Below are 19,241 nucleotides of genomic sequence, written 5' to 3'. Positions count from 1 at the left end.
TCATTGTTTTTCTCTTATGTGTTTTCAGTTTTGTGTCTTTGTAAAGAAGGAATTCTTACCCAGGGTTATAAAATATTTATTTCCCTGTACCTTCTATTAATATTTATATAGTTTGTTTTGAATATATTGATCTTCAGTATGTCTGTAATATTTCTTGTGATTGATATGAGGTAGGCTTTAACTGTTTATTTCCCCAAAGGAAAGCTGATTTGATTAACTGATTCTGTCTCAGTGTATCAGTCAGGGTCCTGGCAGAAAGCAGATTGGGCGAGTACACAGGGATAGTGTCTGAAGAGTTTAATGAAGAGACTTTAACAAATTGTGGCAGCTGAGGGAGAGAAAGCGAAAGGAATCCTGCCATACCCTGGAGCAAGGAACAGCTGTTTTTTTCCTCTCCAGGCCTATAGGGAGAAGGTCAGTGGGAGTGGAAAATAGATGTGGCAAGGGTTGAGTGGAGAGGGCCGCCTGCGGGGAGCTGGGACATTTTGCCGATGGGTGTTGAGAACTCTGTGGCAGCCCTGTAGAGACAGACCCGGTGTGTGTGGAGGGAGACAGTTGAGGTTCCAGGGCCAGCATGAAGACCTTGATGTAGTTATTTACCCTCACTCCCCACTGGGAACCAACCGGAAGTCACAGAAGCCCACTAATGCAGTCCAGACAGGTCAGTCTCCTGGGCACGGGCAGGGTACAGAAGGGTGCAGCTGGAGAGGTGTGTTAAGAGGAAGATGTTCTGCACGTCCAGTGATTGAGAGTTTTATCTTTTACAATTCTGAGCCTCCATAAACTATATGGCACTGTACCAGGGTAATATGCTGGTTACTGTGGTCAGATACGCTGATTTGAGTCTCGATCTGCCAGGCACTACATGTAGCACCTCAGACAAGCACTTAACCTCTCTGACTCTTAGTCTCCTGAGCTATAAAGTGAGAACAATAAAAATGCACCTACTTACGAGGATTATTGTAAGAAATAAAAGAGCCAATCTATGCAATAAGTTTAGAACCGTGCCTGGCGCATAATAAGTGCTAAGGAAATGTCACCTATGATGATGATGATGGCAACAATGATATTCATGATTTCAAAGCTTTTAAATTGTCTTGTTAATTGCTGTTTCTCTTCCTGTATTAGTTTTACTCTTTAATATAATGCAATTTTGGCTTCTTATTATTTCATATAGCTCAAACTCTTTCATTGTTTTTTCTTTTAAATCTTTCTTCCATGTTTTAAGTTTCTATGGAAGTTTTAGGATTAATTGGTCAAGTTCCTGGGCTAGGGATTATGTTTATCAATGAATTTGTTAGAAACTGACATTTTTACAGTATTAAGTCTTACCATTCTTGAACAGTGTATCTTTTCGTTTATTTGGCTTTGTTCCTCAGTAAAGTTTTACAGTTGTCATAAAGATCTTAAATGTTTCTTTTAGTTTTGTACCACTTCAGTGTATTACTTTTTTCTATTAGATTCTTAAATTGACTATTTTGGAGGTGGATAAAAGCTATTGGTTTTTGTGTTGACTATGTATGTGTCCACTTGCCAAAATTTCTTATTTTTCTGTTGATTACCTCTGATTTTCTATTGTTTATAAATTATGAAACCTTATCTATTCCTCTCCTATATTTATACTCCTATATTTTTACCTCTAATTGCAATATCCAAATCAGGTATTTGGGTGTGGGGTATTAGCAGATGAAACCAAGCTCCTTGTTTCAGCCTTCCTTTAATTGATACCCCTCATATTTGACCATCACATATAAAATTTTCTCTAAATTTCTGGTATATACCCTTGATATGAATTTGCTAAGCATTTTTGTTAGAAATTAGAGTTGGATATAATCAAATGATATCGCAGCCTCTATTTGATAACAATGTTTTTTTCTCTAATAGAGTACTACAATAAATTCATTGGGTTTTTTTTCCTTTTTTCCATTATTATTAAAACATCCTTATATACCTTGGATAAACCGTACATGGTCACAACACTTGCCTAACTTTTATATCTTAATACTTTATTTTTAAAAAGTTACATGTGTTCGTAAGTGTTATTTCTGAGTTTCCCTTCTCATGTTTATCATGTTTATGAATTCAGTTAGTGTTGCTCTGTTAAAATATGTCAAGTAGCTTTTTGAAAAATACTTTTCTTTATCCCAAGACATTTTATATACCATGGGGATTATCTGTTCCTTGAAGATTTGAAAAACTCTCCTGAAAACCGTCTGAGTTTAGTGCTGTTTGAATTTCTAGAGTTACATCATTAACTGTTATTAATATTTTAGTTTTTCCTATGGTCACTTGGTCTGCTCATGTTTTCCTTCATTGTATCCTTTCCAGTATATTTTTCTAATATTTTATCCATCCTGCCTAGGTTTTAAAATTAAAGTTAAAACATTTTCAAAACTGATTTGTTTCCTTTTCCAATCCTAGAGTGTTTTATTTGGATGTTCTCTCTTTCCTCTTAATCAGATTTTGCCAGTTTTGTTTGTCATTCCAAAGAACCTAGGTTTCAAGTGTCCTGGCATTTTTGTTTTACTTTCTAATTAGTTTCTTCTTTTATCTTTAATAATTTATTCTGCTTTCCTCTTCAGATTTATCTGTGAGTTCCCCCCTCCCCCTGACTCATTCTGAGCTAAAAACTGACTGAAATTTTGTGTCTTTTCTAAATAAATGTATTATTTTATCTTCTGACTTTCTTCTGACCCTGATTTCGCTGTTTCCTAGTCTTTATTTTGTAAGCTCTAATTGTTATTTATGTATAAAGGAAATAAAAATTTTTCCTTTTTTCTCTTTACCCAAAACATATTTATAAGTGAGGTTTTAAAGTTCAATAGATTGATATAGAGATAGTATTTTTTGTAGCCATGTTTTAATTTTATCTCATTCAGTTCAGTTCAGTCGCTCAGTCATGTCCGACTCTTTGTGACCCCATGAACTGCAGCACGCCAGGCCTCCCTGTCTATTACCAACTCCCAGAGTCCATCCACACCCATGTCCATCGAATTGGTAATGCCATCCAGCCATCTCATCCTCTGTTGTCCCCTTCTCCTCCTGCCCCCAGTCCCTCCCAGCATCAGGGTCTTTTCAGATGGGTCAGCTCTTCGCATGAGGTGGCCAAAGTATTGCAGTTTCAGCTTCAGCATCAGTCCTTCCAATGAACATCCAGGACTGATCTCCTTTAGGATGGACTGGTTGGATCTCCTTGCAGTCCAAGGGACTCTCAAGAGTCTTCTCCAACACCACAGTTCAAAAGCATCAATTCTTCGGTGCTCAGCTTTCTTTACAGTCCAACTCTCACATCCATACATGACCACTGGAAAAACCATAGCCTTGACCAGACGGACCTTTGTTGACAAAGTAATGTCTCTGCTTTTTAATATGCTGTCTAGGTTGGTCATAACTTCCCTTCCAAGGAGAAAGTGTCATTTAATTTCATTGCTGCAGTCACCATCTGCAGTGATTTTGGAGCCCAAAAAAATAAAGTCTGACACTGTTTCCCCATCTACTTGCCATGAAGTGATGGGACCAGATGCCATGATCTTAGTTTTCTGAATGTTGAGCTTTAAGCCAATTTTTCACTCTCCTCTTTCACTTTCATCAAGAGGCTTTTTAGTTCTTCTTCACTTTCTGCCATAAGGGTGGTGTCATCTGCATATCTGAGGTTATTGATATTTCTCCCGGCAATCCTGATTCCAGCTTGTGCTTCCTCCAGCCCAGTGTTTCTCATGATGTACTCTGCATGTAAGTTAAATAAGCAGGGTGATAATATACAGCCTTGACATACTCCTTTTCCTATTTGGAACCAGTCTGTTGTTCCATGACCAGTTCTGACTGTTGCTTCCTGACCTGCATACAGGTTTCTCAAGAGACAGGTCAGGTGGCCTGATATTCCCATCTCTTTCAGAATTTTCCACAATTTGTTGTGATCCACACAGTCAAAGGCTTTGGCATAGTCAATAAAGCAGAAATAGATGTTTTTCTGGAACTCACTTGCTTTTTCGATGATCCAGCAGATGTTGCCAATTTGATCTCTGGTTCCTCTGTCTTTTCTAAAACCAGCTTGAACATCTGGAAGTTCACGGTTCACGTATTGCTGAAGCCTGGCTTGGAGAATTTTGAGCATCACTTTACTAGCATGTGAAATGAGTGCAATTGTGCGGTAGTTTGAACATTCTTTGACATTGCCTTTCTTTGGGATTGGATTGAAAACTGACCTTTTCCAGTCCTGTGGCCACTGCTGAGTTTTCCAAATTTGCTGGCATATTGAATGCAGCACTTTTCACAGCATCATCTTTTAGGACTTGAAATAGCTCAACTGGAATTCCATCACCTCCACTAGCTTTGTTCATAATGATGCTTCCTAAGGCCCACTTGACTTCACATTCCAGGATGTCTGGCTCTAGGTGAGTGATCACACCATCATGATTGTCTGGGTCATGAAGATCTTTTTATCTCATTACACTCATTAAAAAGGTTTATATAATTTCTGGGTTTTTTTTTTGAATTTGTGAATGTATTCTTTTGTACTAATATCTGGTAATTTTTGTGAACATTCCAAATTTGTTGAGTGTGCATTTTTCTGTCTCTTAAAACTATCAATTTCTCCTTGTTTTATCTTATATACTACAACTATTGTATTAAGTGCATGAAAGTTTTATTTGCTTTGCACATATTTTATTGAAATGAAAGTCACTCAGTCGTGTCTGACTCTTTGCCACCCCTTGTACTATACAGTCCATGGAATTCTCCAGGCCAGAATACTGGAGTGGATAGCTTTCCCCTTCTCCAGGGGATCTTCCCAACCCAGGGATCAAACCCAGGTCTCCCACATTGGGGGTGGATTCTTTACCAGCTGAGCCACCAGGGAAGCCCAAGAATACTGAAGCGGGTAGCCGATCCCTTCTCCAGTGGACCTTCCTGACCCGGAATTGAACCAGGGTCTCCTGCATTGCAGGCAGATTCTTTACCAACTGAGCTATCAGGGAAGCCCCAAATATTTTATTAGCTCTCTTCTTATGGTCTAGAAAAGATTTGGAAATTTTGTCTTGTAAAGCGTCAGGTAATAAGTGTTTTAGGTTTTGTGCCCATATGGTTTCTGTAACAGCTGCTCAGCTCTGCCCTTGTAGTGTGAAAATAGTCTTAGATGATATGTAAATGAGAGAGTGGCTTTGTTGTTGTTCTCGTTTGACTCTTTGCAACCCCATGGACTGAAGCACATCAGGCGTCCCTTTCCTTCTCTGTCTCCCAGAGTTTGCTCAGACTCATGTGCATTGAGTCGATGATGCCATCTAACCATCTGACCCTCTGTCGTCCCCTTCTCCTCCTGCCCTGAATCTTTCCCAGCATCAGGGTCTTTTCCAACTGAGTTGGCTCTTCACATCAGGTGGCCAGACTGTTGGAGGGAGCAGCTGTGTTTCAGTCAAACTTTATTTGTAAAAACAGTTGTCCCACTGGTCTCAGTTTGCCAGCTCCTGGCCCAGCATAGGATTATGAAACTCTGAAATTTAGATATTATCTTTCTGCAACATCATCTGTGTTAATCTTTTTGGTAGTCCTAATAATTTGTTAAACTTGTACAACTGTACCCATTTTTGGTATTTCTGGTATCCTTCCTCTTTAATCAGTATTGAAAACCCTTATTTTGCTAAAACATTTTACTTGTATTAATGCATGCTTTCTCAGAAAGAATAATATTATGAAAATTGGTTTGGGTTGGCAGGGGTGGGCATAAATAAATCTTAGAAACTGCAGTAGTTTGTGGCCATTCAAAGCTGAGTCCTACCCAACAGAATCTTACTCCTTAGCATTTAATTTCTAGGGCAGGTCATCAATTAGGAAAGCCTCCTTAGGGGCATGGTAATAAGAAAATGGTAAGGCGTTCAGATTTAGTACTGTTTCCTGAATGTAATGGGGCTTCCCTTCATTCCCTGGTAATATTCTTTAGGATTATTGCAGTATTTGTTTCTGAGATCACATGTTTTTCTCACTCTTACTGTTGTATGGTGTTTTCTCCATCTCTCCTCTGTTACACTAGCTAGAGGCTAGTCTATCCAGCCCCTCCGAAGAAACTCTCTTGGGTTAGTTTTCTCATTCAGGTCTTTCCCAGATCCATTTATTTTTGTCTTTACTTTGCTTGCTGTTTGCTGTCTGATAGTTCTGTAGTGCGTACATGCCCCGTCGTGTCCAGCTCTTTACAACCCCTGGGCTGTAGCCACCAGGCTCCTCGGTCCGTGGGATTCTCCAGGCAAGAGTCCTGGGGTGGGTTGCCCTTTCCTTCTCCAGGGGAGCTTCTCAGCCCAGGGATCGAACCTGCATTTCCTGCACTGGCAGGAGGATTCTTTCCCAGCTGAGCCACCGAGGAAGCCTCCTATCCCTAACTGAATGATTAAATTGTTTTCTGCTTCTCCTCTCCCCAGTTTTACGTGGTATCTTTTCTTCTGATACAAACCTGGTTATATTTCTTTTTCCCCTTATCTTTTTTTTCTTTTTTTTTTTTTTTTGGTATGCAGGGTTCTTGATTAAGTTATTTTCTGAAGTTTTTGTAATTGCTTATTTAACTTCTTATTTGAGAAATGATTTAGTATTTGAGGAGAATTTAAAGTATTCTCCTTATTTAACTATTTTGGTTATATATTTTTGTCATGAATTTCAGTTTTATTACATTATCTTCAGAGAATGTGATCTCTGTAATTTATGTTCTTTTGAATTGAGGCTTAGTTTGTGGCATAATATGTAATCAAGTTTTATAAATGTTCTGTGATCATAAAGTGATTTTTGAAGTCTATCACAACGATCATCAGTTTAGGTTGCTTTCAGCTATAGGTAATGGAAAAACAGTTGAAAATGGCTTAAGCAGGAAGGAAATTGAGTATCTGTATAAGAAGAAGCCCTGAAGTCGGGTAATTCAGGTAACTTGTTAAGTGGGGGCTTCAGTAGTGTCATCAAAACTGAAGTTCCTTTCACTTTTCCATTCTCCCCTTTTCAGCTTGGGCTTATGCTGTTAGGCTGGCTCTCCCCCTGGTTTCAAGATGACTCTCGCAGATAATGACCAGATAAAGAATAAATGCCCTCATTTTAGTGTGCGTGCATGTGTGTGTGTGTGTGAGTGTGTGAGTGTGTGTGTAAGACCTTCCCCAGAGGCTACTGTAGATCCAGCAAGCTCTGAATGATCAGAATTGAGTGATAGGCTCATTCCTAAAGCAGTCGTTGGGAATAAGACCACCATGGAGAGTAAGTGCAATAATAATTTGCCGCTTAAGAGTGAGTCAGAGTTGGAGGCACAAAAGTGACAGTTGCCTTTCCCAGAGAACATGGATCCTGAGCCACAGTGAGGAAGAGTCAGTGTTCCTAGAGTGGGTTTAAAGCCTGGGGGGGGGGGGCAGGGGGTGCAGAGACGGTGACTGGGTGGTAAACCAGCATTCCTGTCTACACAGTGGAGTCCTTTATCAGCTGTAAGCCTGCACAGGCAATCCAGGCAGTTCATTTGCAATATTTATTTCTGCAGGTGTAACTTCAGCATCGTTTTGGCTGTGAATAATTCAGTTTTCATGGAAAGTTTGATGTGATTTTTGTCTTTAATAAGTAATTGCTGCCCCCTGAAAACATGATTACTATAAAATTATCTGTTACTGTATGTCAGATATATGTATATTTTGCTATTTTGTTTATAACTCAGAATCTTAGGATTTTGAGCAGACATTGTGTCTTCTTTATTGTTCATTCAGCAGTGAGCACAGTATTTCCAGAAACTAATTATTAGTAATAATAAAAGGTTCACATCTGGAGATAGACTGAAATGTCTAACTCAAGATGTGATTAGCTACCTACTTTGTTTTTATTAAAAATGTTTTTTCCTGCATATTTTTAATCCAGGGAAAGTGTCTACTATGGAAAAGATTTATTTTAAGACAGCATATAAAAAATAATTGGTTTAACAGCACTGTGTGAATACAAATGAGATAGTCCTATTAAATTTTGGTCACAAAGTATATGTGATAATGCAGCAAAGATTAATACTAATTACCAGTTCAAGTTTGTGGCAAAGCGCTAAATTAATGTGAAGTTGTGGTGTCGCTAAATGAGTCCTGTCATAAAGAAATGACGTTGCCAATTGCACATCAAGTAGTCAAAGGTTAATATATTTGAATAACTAATTGTCAGGATGAACTTTTTTATCTCCCTTGTACTTACTGCTCTTTCGTTTACTTTCTCTTTTGTTGAGAGAATACTCAAAAATGATATATTATCACTTGCCTTCAAGCTTGATGTTCAACTGAAACCAATTAAATGAAAAGAAATCCATCTTAAGTAAAATTACTTTAGTGTATGTATCTTGGGACTGTTTAGTCTGGTAACTGCTACGTCCTATACTTTGCATCCAGGTAATTTTATATGAATGATGGATTATTGAATTCTTTTAATAGGAAAATAGGCATATTTAAAATTAATAGTCCTTATCACTGATACTGTTCAGTTGCTAAGTCATGTCCACCTCTTTGCAACCCCATAGACTGCAGCACACCAGCCTTCCCTGTCCTTCACTGTCTCCCGGAGTTTGCTCAGACTCATGTCCATTGACTGAGTGGGTGATACCATCCAACCATCTCATCCTTTGCCATCCCCTCCTTATCACTGATACCAATTAGGAAAAGAGAAATGAATTCCCAGGATTTAACAGCCCTTTCAGGATTGTTTGGTTACTCTTGGGGAAGGGGTATGAATTTTGGTCTAGATATCACATCTGGCATAGAATAAATATATTTACTAGCTGAACAGTATTTACTGAGAGTCTGTGGTTGCCAGTCATTCATGTGTTCTGTACGTCACTTTAAAGGTTGCTATTCCTTTATATTTCTTTAGAGACGTTATTTTGGGTTAAGAATTTACCACGTAGAAAGCTCTGACTTCCTGTCACCTCCATGTAACTCAGTCAGGAATCCAGTTCAGTGGACCCATGAGTGAAGTCCTGCCTGCTCAGACCCTCACCCACTGGGGGTGTCTGGAGAGGGAGAGCGCTGCCTGGACCCACACCCTGCCGTGGCTGGTCTGCGAGCACCGCCTCTTCTACCGGCTTCAGGGCGTGCCCGAGACTCCTGTTCCCTGTGATTCTGGGGATGCTCTCCCAGAGTTTTGCAAGGCAGGGAGCTTCCTCTTTGCTTTGATGAAGTGCACTCTCCCTCATTTCTAGGGGCCTTCTTGGACGGGACTTCAGGGGAAGGCTAGGAGAGTAGTGGAGTCCCCCTGCCCCTCGCTCCCACAGGCAGATGTTCTTCTCTTTGGCATTCACTCCTGTAGCATCCATCCTGAGAAATGTGGCAGATGTGAAATCTGGAGTTTGCAGATGTGGAAATAAACCGCACCACTCGGCTGATAGCCTTCCTCACGCCGCGTGCCCTAGGTGCGTTCGTCGTCAGCCTCCCTTTAGGGCACTTTATAGACGGCGGGAGGGGAAGGACTGGGGTCTCATCTGGAACTCTAGAAGTTCAGGCGTGTGCTCATGGAACTTCGCTTTGCAGGCATATGTGGCCTTAAGGGAGCAGGGTGTGTCCTGGCTGCTGAGGGACGCACACTGGCTTTGGTTCAGGCAGGTCCGTGTGTCTTCCGACCCTGACGCTGCGCCGTGGAGCGCCGCGTGAGGCCCTGCCAGAGCCTCCAGGTGTGGAGCCCGGCCGTCAGTGTTTTCAGAGCGCCCTAATGATTTCAGTGCACAGTCAAATATGAGAGCCACTGGTTTCAAGCTTTGAATAACACATTTGTTGCAATTTTAATGGTAGATGTTACTGAAAAATGTTGAAGTCATCTATGAAGTGAATTAAAGATTAAAAATTCTCTTTCCCCTCATTCATAAACCATTGTGATAGCAGTCTTGTATAGAATTACCTAATTTTGCCCGATGAGATTTACTTAGAAAAAGAAATAAACTTATAGCTGTGTCTCTCCTGAAGTCTTTCTGCAGCAACTAATTAAGGCAATAATTAGTAATACTTAGGCATTCTTACCTGAGGTGAAACTTTAGATATTGTCTCATTGTTCCACTGAAAGTTACCTGAGCGTTATGGCTTTTTAAATGAATCAGAGCAATAAATCCAATATTGTTTGCAAGCCAACTGCTTTTTCTCATGTGCCAACAATTATGTAATCAAACTATAAAGTAGCTATTTAAAGGTTTCTTACTCTTGAACAGAATTTAAATTTAAGAATTAGAAATAGTAATTAGCACAGATAAAAGTATCTTATTGACCACCACTTATTTGATGCATTGAGTTCAGGTCCTCTTATGAAATATATTACAGGCATTTAAAGTCCTCTATCCATTACCTTTTATTCCATTTTACATTGACTCCCTGTTGGTTTCTGGATATGACTCAAGGTGTTGGTTTCATTTTCAAAGCCAAATGTGATTTGGACATTGGGCAGGAAAACCCTTAAATTTCCTAAAATAGATTCTTTTTAGGAACTTAAAACACGAGGAAGCCGTAATAACTGCTTATTTAAATCCAGAGCAGTTCCGAAAGTCTTTTCTGTTCATCTCAGACTTTCTTCTCTGCTAAAATTTACTTTGTGTGAGGGCAGATTTGTGAGTTAAAGAGTCATGTCTGTAATTAGAAAGCTGGTGTCTGACAGAGGTGTGTAAAATTAGGTGATCTTACCAGAGGAATGGGTGGACAGCTGATATGCAGAGTGGTTCTACATCAGAGTTCCTCCTCCTCAACACGGTAGGCTTCATCCCATATCTCACAGTTTACATTTGACAAGTGTCCTGTTGCTTTCTGGCTGACTGACGCTTTGTTTGTTACATAACATCCTGACATCCTATTAAGACTGTAATTAGAAAACAAAGCCCCAGCTCATTGACAGTGGCAGACAGAAAGATGCAGCCGTTTAGCTTGCTCTTCTCGATTGAACATAGAACTTAATTCGGCCTTTCATTGCCTAGTGACTAAAATTTTTATATTTTAGATGAGTCAAGAAAACAGTGGGAATTTAATTGAGATTCAAATAATTAGTTTATGCATGTACTGTGTTCCAGGTGATTTAAATATATGTCTGTCTGTCTACCTGCTTGACACGTACTTATCCATCCTTGACATTGCTTGAGAGCTAAAACTCTACCTGCGTTTTTAATATCTAGTCTAGAGTTCTGGTCATTCAGTTATTGTAATAATAATTTTAATGATGCTTATGGATTTTGCTCTCAAGAAAATTAAAAATATTCTTCTGGTGTAGTGTGCTGTTCTCACTACATAATATTGTTTCCTTTATTTCTAATTTATACATTTTTACAAGGACATACCCACACAGATAAAATAGTCATAATCAAGAAGTTTGATTTTTCCTGGGATAATTCTTTTATTTAACTAAAGAAAAGGAGAATTATGGGAAGAATTTTGTGAATTCCATCTTTGAGTCAGGGCTTTCGTTAGGGCTTTTCAGTTTCCATTTCTCTCTTGCAAGATTAAAAGAATTATTCTCATGTTAGCTCACAACTACTGCATTTGGTCATCCTTTCTCACTAACATAGCCGCTGATTTGTGGAACGCTGGATTTTCTATAGTAGATCGGCCTGACTCTCTCTGTACATGAATGACCAGACCGAATTGGCACCAAAGTTCCGTTACAAATCCTTCATCCAGCCTTCAGGTTTGAATGGGAAATGTCAATTCAGGAAGCTCATAGTCATCAGATGTTTCAGTGGTTTGATACAGCCAGAGCATACGGAAGAGTAAGTTTCTGTGCAGATTGTTTATTGAAACCGTCCATTTCTGCATCATCCTTAGGTGGGTTTTGAAAAGTTAGGTTCTTCACTAAACTTTTATCCCGTTTAATAGAATTTGGATATATTTCAAGGACTAGAGAAAGCAAACAAACACCTCTTCCCTTCAGTGTTAAAAATAGTTATTACAAAATCTTTTTTTTTCTTACTGCATAAGACTTTTATGCTTTTTTACCTTGAATCAGTATACTTACCTCATATACAATTTTAACAAGCTTTGTTATGCTATTCTGTTATAGTCCAGATTAAAAATAGGAATTTGGGAGGAGGTGATGAGTAGTGCTAGATGGAGCAATGAAAAATGATGGGGGTAATCATTTTTGGAAGAGAGGGGAGGAATTATAATAGTCTGGGGATATTTACTGCTGCTGTTGCTAAGTCTCTTCAGTCGTGTCCGACTCTGTGTGACCCCATAGATGGCAGCCCACCAGGCTCCCCCGTCCCTGGGATTCTCCAGGCAAGAACACTGGAGTGGGTTGCCATTTCCTTCTCCAATACATGAAAGTGAAAAGTGAAAGTGAAGTCACTCAGTCATGTCCGACTCTTAGCGACCCTATGGACCGCAGCCCACCAGGCTCCTCCATCCATGGGGTTTTTCCAGGCAAGAACACTGGGGATATCTAGGGGTGTGCTAAATATCTCTGAGCCAATAGTAACTTCTAAGGAGATCATAACATTATGCTGTAGTGAGAAAATTAGTGTTGGAAATTATAAGTTTATGAAAAAGGGTTATGTTTTATATACTTTGTTAAAGAAGACAAAATGTATTGGGAAAACCACCAAAACTATTAAGAATTTAACCTAATATTTAAAAAGATAAGAGCAAATGTATGTAAAGTTCACCTGTTTGGACTACCTCATTCACTGTTTTGCTGCATAATTCAGAGATCAATCCATATACTTTATTTGGGAAACATTTGTCATGCACTTATTATGGGCTTTCCTCATAGCTCAGTTGGTTAAGAATCCGCCTGCAATGCAGGAGACCCCAGTTCGATTCCTGGGTCAGAAAGATATGCTGGAAAAGGGATCGGCTACCCACTGCAGTTTTCTTGGGCTTCCCTTATGACTCAGCTGGTAAAGGATCTGCCTGCAGTGCGGGAGACCTGGGTTCAATCCCTGGATTGGGAAGATCCCCTGGAGAAGGGAAAAGGCTACCCACTCCAGTACTCTGGCCTGGAGAATTCCAGGGACTATACTATAGTCCCTGGGGTCACAAAGAGCCGGACACGACTGAGTGGGTTTCTCTTCTCTTCACGATCATGCACAGGCGGTGATGTGGGGATCTCCCCTCTCACAGGTGCCCGCTTCTTGGGCCTCGGTTTCATGTGTGTCTTTATCTGTCTGCAACCCAACCTCTTGCTTGAGTTCCAACCATTGTTTCTTAAACGGTAATGTTTAGCAATGTCCTTCTCTCTTGTGAAAACTTGAGACCTAATGTCACTTGAACACATTTGTGCAAAAAGAGGTAGAGAATAATAGTAGTACACATGGAGACAACACCTATGGGCCAGTGGGCCAGTAAAGCTCAGTGTCCCCTCAGGTGGGGAACTTGGGGCTGATCCAGGAGTGTCTTTAGGGGATAGTTTTTTTTTTTTCTTGTTGAACTGCATAAATTTTATTCTTCCTTATTAAGTGTAGGAATTAACCCATCAGTTCTGGACGAGGAGGCAGGCTTCCTAGCCTTGGTACTGTGCCCTGCCTGTTAGAAGTTGGACTGAGGCCTGCAAATGCCATCTTTTACCTGTTCAGAAAGGCTGTTGACAAAACCCACTGAAATGATGTGAAGTGATTAGCCTCCAACTAATAGAAAAAAATAAATAAATAAAAATTAAAAAAATAAAATAAAATAAAGAACTTGCTCTGCTATCTCTATTTATGAACTCTTTGGATGGGAAAAAGGACTTCCCCAGATTTAAAATCTGTAATAAAGGCATCAAGAAAAGGCTGCTCTTCGTTTCTCTAAAGTGCTACTACTCAGAGTCACTCCCGGACTTGGTTAAAGGGGATACCACCGTCTGCCTCTCAAGCCTGGAGCTTTAAAGAAAACTCAGTGCCTGACGCCTTTCTCTCTGCAGCCTGTTGATCACAACATTATGTTTTCCTCAGAACCATCTTCTCTGTGCCCTTAGTTCAGGCCAACAGCTGGAATATGTAACAGTTCTACATGCTCCCCCTTGGTTTATTGAGGCTTTCTACGGCACTGACCTAACTATTCCCTTAAAAAGGGTAGCGACGGTGTCATGCTTCCCACAGGGACCTCCGCTGACTCCCCGGTCGTCCGGGTTCTGCACCCCTCCGCGGCCTTGGTTCTGCACCCCTCCGCGGCCTTAGCTCTCTGCCTTCTCCCCTCCCGCCGCACCTTGGTCTCCGCAGTGGGCTGTGTCCCCCCTCCCCGCCCCCATCGGTGAATTTGCAGGCTCTGCTCTCATTGGCTGGCTGCTTTTAGAGTACTGAAGCCCGGGGAAGGAGAGGCCGCTGTCTCTAGTGTAGATGTAGTCAGCTCAAAATTTCTGTTCTTCTATTCCAGCAAAGTTTTCTACATAGTTAGGACATATAGATCATATTTTCACAGGGGACTGTTACTGTGAAGATCAAATAAGATCTTAACTGTAAAGTTATTGATAAACATTTTCCAAGGCATAGAGACAGTATGACAAAGTGGTTAAGAGCTTGAACTCTGGAGGCACATGGCTTGGTCTTAAATCCCTGCCCTAGCACAGAGTAAGTAGCTGTGTGGCTGTAACCTCCCTGTCAGCCCTGCTTCTTCATCCCTAAAGTGGGGGTGATTCAGTAATTGTCTCATAGGGTTGCTGCAGGAATAACCAAGTCAGCATATCTGAAACTTCAAGGGTAATGCCTAGTATGGAGTCATGTGCTATACATTTTAGCTGTGGTCATTTCTATTATCTTGGTTGCAGCTGTGTTTGTAATTCCTACAGTCTGTTTATGGGATTGTGAATTAAACTGTTCTTTTTGCAAGCATAGAGACATATACATATACACTTTTTTAAAGTTCCTGTAACTTGTCAGGGTATCAAGCCCTATTTTTAACATGTCTTCAGCATTATAAATATAAGAGGAAAAGTTGTCTTACCTACCTTATCTTGTTTTGCTTCCTAATTATAATACATAGAGAAAATAATACTGCTTTGTATTAACAGGTGAGTTGTTTGGAACAAGTTGCTTAGTGAGGGTGAAAATTTAAAATGGTGAGGATTCAGGTCAGGTATAATACATTGGTTTATGCTCAGTAAGTTTCAAATCAATGAATTTTTACATGTTGGATTTCTCTGTTTTATGAAAGAATGCCTGTGCTCTAAATGTTTAGCCTTTCAGTTCGGCTTCATTGGTACATTCTGAAGGCGTAAAGAATGGACCGTTGGTTAGTTTATTTAGTGTAGTGAAGGCATACAAATTCAAGCTAAATCTGGCTAATTTCTTCTAAAAGATAAAGATCTTTTTTACCTCCCGCAGTTAGGTGAGTAGTGCGTGACCAGACTCCTCTTCTGAGGTCACCTGATTTAACTGTGGTTGTGAAGCAGCCATACAGTGTGTCTCCATGTTCGCATTTCTGTCCCTTTATGTTTCTAGCACAGAGTAATTAAATAATTACTGTTGCTGGTCATGCCATTTTTCTCAGTGAAAAAGTCTGCAACAAATACACGAGAGTTGAAATCATTCTAGATTAAGAATGTTTATTGACAGACAAGACAGTACTTATTCCCAAGGCTTTATTTTAATCTATGACTTAAAAGAGAGATCCTGAAAAATATTCCTATAAGCATGTTAACTCCACGTGAGCCCAGTGGTTACTCTCTTATTTTTTAGATTGTTTTGCCCTGAAGACAGGCATCCCTCGGGCGGAAATTGTGAAATAGAAATGTACATAGGGGGACTGGAGCTGCAGATCTGTGTGAATAAATATAGTATCTGTGGGGAATGTCAAGCTACCTACTCTTTTTTACATTTTATTTTTTATTTTTTGATAGATGATGTTTATCACTCTCTTCGTAGCTCTCTGCCGCAGACATCATCGCACCGGTATTATGAGACTGCTGTAGCTTTCCAGTCATTGCTATTCCAGAGTGAGTTTCTGAAGCAGCAGGAGTGAGATGATTTTGCAAATTGCAATATAATACTATATATGATCTTGTCTCAACCTGTAACACACGTATCCTCACAGAAATAACATTTAATTATGGTAATATCTTTCCTGATATCAGACACAGTATGGCGCCTGTTAAGATTGTATTGTTTGTATTAGATGGAGTAAAAAGTGGTTTAAAGTTGAAGGAATAAAATCACATGCCTTGATAAACCCCTTAGATGCTATTTAGGCTGTGGAGAGCTTTTGATTTTGTTTCCTTTCTGTACTCCCCAAATAAAAACGCCAGCAATAATCTGACAGGCGAACACTGTCAAACGCTGTAACCCCATCTAGTCCCCTCCCTGCACGTTTTAATCCCTGGTGGACTCTTCTCAGCTACATGGGCTGTGAGCTTAGGGAGTTCTGCGTGTGACCCTTTCCCCAAAGTCTCCCAGCGACAGATGCAGTGACCTTATCACGCAGACAGCTCTATACAGTTTGACAGTCCAGCCATCTGGTTTATATTGATCATAATTGATTTAAAGAAACCAGCTCTCTGAAAGTTGGTCATTTAAAACGCCAAGGCTAAATTGGCCTAATGTTAATTTGAAGTTTTAAGCCATTATTCTTGAAACTTGCTTCGGACTGTTATGTAAGAAATTAAGGCCTCGTTTCTTGTCTGTGTGAGCTTTAGGGGTGAAAAAAACTCATGGCCTACCTTGGAAAATGTCAGGTTTTATGAAGAATGGTTTATACTCTACAGACTATATATGAGTATGTGCTCATAGTTTGAGTTTATGTCTCTTTTTAGATCTTGCAAGAGCTGCAAGTGTAGGTGGATTTATTTACCAGCTTTCTCAATTTGAGCTCATACTTAACCTCTCTGAGTCTCTTGAGTGTGTAAAATGGGGTGACAGCGGTACCCGTTTCATCGCATTGTTGGGAGAATTCAGTGAGGTTAACCTGCTGCGTAGCACGTAGTAGAAAGACGGCCTTCCCTCCTGATTGCTGATGCTAATTACCCGCTGCTCTTAACAGCCAGCACTTTCCCGTTCTTGAGCCTGTTTCCTCTGTGGCTTCTGGAGCCCTCCTCTCACCTTTCTCCCCAGGATCACTGACACAGTGCCTCAGCCTTTCACCTGTTTGTTTATCTGTCTGCCTGTAAATATTGGAATTTCTCTCGTAAGCGTTATCTTTTGTTTCCCTCACACTCTCCATGGATAATCTGATCACAGCCAGGACTTCGGCTACGGCTTGTTTGTATGCTAAGTGGCTTCCATGAGTTTATCTCCAGCCCAGGTCTCTCTTTTGGGATCCTCTGAAAGGCATTTCCTATCCTGCTTCCAGGGCAGATCAGGCTTTTTGTGGCCGTAAGGGCAGGTAAAGATCAATTTGGGAATGGATACCATTGATCTGAGCCAGCTCTTATTGGTTAAGTAAGAATAGGTGGAAATCCAAAGTTTAATTAAAATGTAGGAGTTTTATACTTTGTTTTTTAAGGTCTGATGTTGCATGTCACACCATAAAACAAGTAAATTTTAGTCAAGTGTTCAATTTCTACAGTTCCTGGTTATGATGATGCCTCTACAGTTTGTTTTGGAAAACCTGGTTTTCTGAATTGCTGAAATTGGGCAAGTGCAGCGGTAAGTTGTTGAAGGTGGGCGTCTTTTCAGATTTATCATGGCCTTGATTCAGTCAGCAGGTAACAGTCACACACCGCCTCAGCTTGTGTAGATGCCGTGTCGAGCCTGCCTGCTCTCTTACAGTTTATTTTTTCATAGGTTGTCACTCAGTAATTCTCTGCCACGGGCAGCATTGTGCCTTTACTGTGAAAGTGCTATAGTTTTCAGTCGTTGTAACTTTTTAGTCATTTTAATAAAGCACTAACTTTATTAAAATGGGGTTTATTAACCAGTTTTTCTTAATGTCTTAGTTTGTTTTTTTTTTAACTTGTGGGACATATACTATATGGGGAAGAGTGTATATAATGTGTATTATGGTTTAAAGAGTAATAGTAAAATGAACACTTAAGTAATCAACTTAAGCAAACAACATTATCAGTGTCCAGAAGCTCTCAGTGGAGTCGTTCTCCGTGTCTCCCTTTTTCCTCTCCCCCAGGAGATGTTTGGTTTGAAAAGCTGAGTTACTTTTCTGCATATGGGTGTGTAAGGGAAGGGCAGTGTTGCCACTGTGGCCTCCATAACTAGAGAGACCAAACTGAGTCTCTGGATCATAGCTGGGCTTCGTTTTTCCTGGAGGGTTACAGAGCTTCTTCTGGGGAAGTTAGTGCTCAAGGTCATGAGTGAGTTCTGGGAAACAAAAGGTTTACCATAATCAGAAAACCTGGCAGGGCTGTTGTGTGAGTCAGATGCCTGGCAGAAAAACGCTAACAAGAACATCTCTGTTCTTCTGTTTCTGAGTTCTGTGGTTCTGGCCACCACAGCTCTCTAGCATAGAGGGAAGTAGCAATCATAGGGTGAGAAGAAAGTCTTCAGTGGGTAAAGGCTTCAAGGTGGGATTGGGCATAGGTGGGGAATTGAGTAGGAACTTCATTCACACGTGGTTAGAATGAGCCAAAGCACAGAGTCTGGGTCAGGCTCACCTGAGCATTTTATATTCAGGTTGAAAAGGTGGTTAAAAAAAGGCAAGGGAGGGAATGGGGTTGGTGGTGATAGCACTCAGCCTGTGTATCTCATTAGTCACATTGGTGAAACTGGATTAATCCTCTCTGTCTCACACTCCTGATTCTAGGATCATTCTTCACTGTTTTCATGATTCCATTTGCTGCTTCTCTGCACTGGACCTCCTGCTTCCTGAACCTCACATTTTCCTCATTTTAGATTACTTTCTTGTTTTGGTGGAACACAGCCTCCAGTATTTTTTGAGATAAAGCCGCATGGGAGATGACTTTTTTGAGATATCATTATTCTATCCTCACTTTTAGATTGAGGGACTGAGGATTCTTGATTGGAAGTAATGTTTGTCAGTGACATGAAAGTGTTGCTCCACTATATTCTCACTTCCAGCGTTGCTGTTGAGAAGTTACAAGCCATTTGGTTTCTTAATTGTTTTGATGTGTTCTCGCGGTTTTTCTTAGGCTATTTGTAAGAACTACTGTTTAAAATAATATTCCTCCCCTTAGGCTGTGCCGGATCTTCATGGCTATGCAGCCCTTTCTCTCGTTTCTGTGTGTGAGTTTCTCACTGTAGTGGCTTCTCTTGTGGAGCACTGGCTCTAGGGCTTGTGGGCGTCAGTAGTTGCCGTTCATGGACACGGTAGTTGTGTTTCTCGGGCTCTAGAGCACAGGCCTAAGAGCTGTGGCGCACTGGCTTAGTTGGGCTGCGGCATGTGGAATCTTCCGAGACCAGAGATCGAACCTAGAATCTG

At 40.4% G+C, this 19,241-nt stretch overlaps 1 protein-coding gene and 1 non-coding gene across 5 annotated transcripts in view; one reads left to right on the top strand and one right to left on the bottom strand.

Moving 5' to 3' along the window:
• SDK1 (sidekick cell adhesion molecule 1) overlaps window positions 1-19,241 on the top strand; it is a 724,732-nt gene that overhangs the window by 155,505 nt on the left and 549,986 nt on the right. The window contains exon 1 of one of the 4 annotated variants that reach the window (XM_043455308.1): window positions 594-661. The exons of the other annotated variants lie outside the window; for them this stretch is intronic. Coding sequence (XP_043311243.1) covers window positions 647-661 — 15 coding nt within the window. The 5' untranslated portion in view covers window positions 594-646. Of the gene's footprint in view, window positions 1-593; window positions 662-19,241 lie in introns of those variants that run through there. 4 annotated transcript variants of the gene reach the window in all.
• TRNAC-GCA lies at window positions 4,905-4,976 on the bottom strand. The gene has a single exon. It is a non-coding gene; the product is annotated as a tRNA-Cys (tRNA).

Source organism: Cervus canadensis, chromosome 32 (assembly GCF_019320065.1).
Source record: "Cervus canadensis isolate Bull #8, Minnesota chromosome 32, ASM1932006v1, whole genome shotgun sequence".
Lineage (NCBI taxonomy): Eukaryota > Metazoa > Chordata > Mammalia > Artiodactyla > Cervidae > Cervus > Cervus canadensis.
The sequence above is the reverse complement of the archived record's forward strand: the minus strand, read 5'-3'. Positions and strand labels throughout refer to the sequence as shown.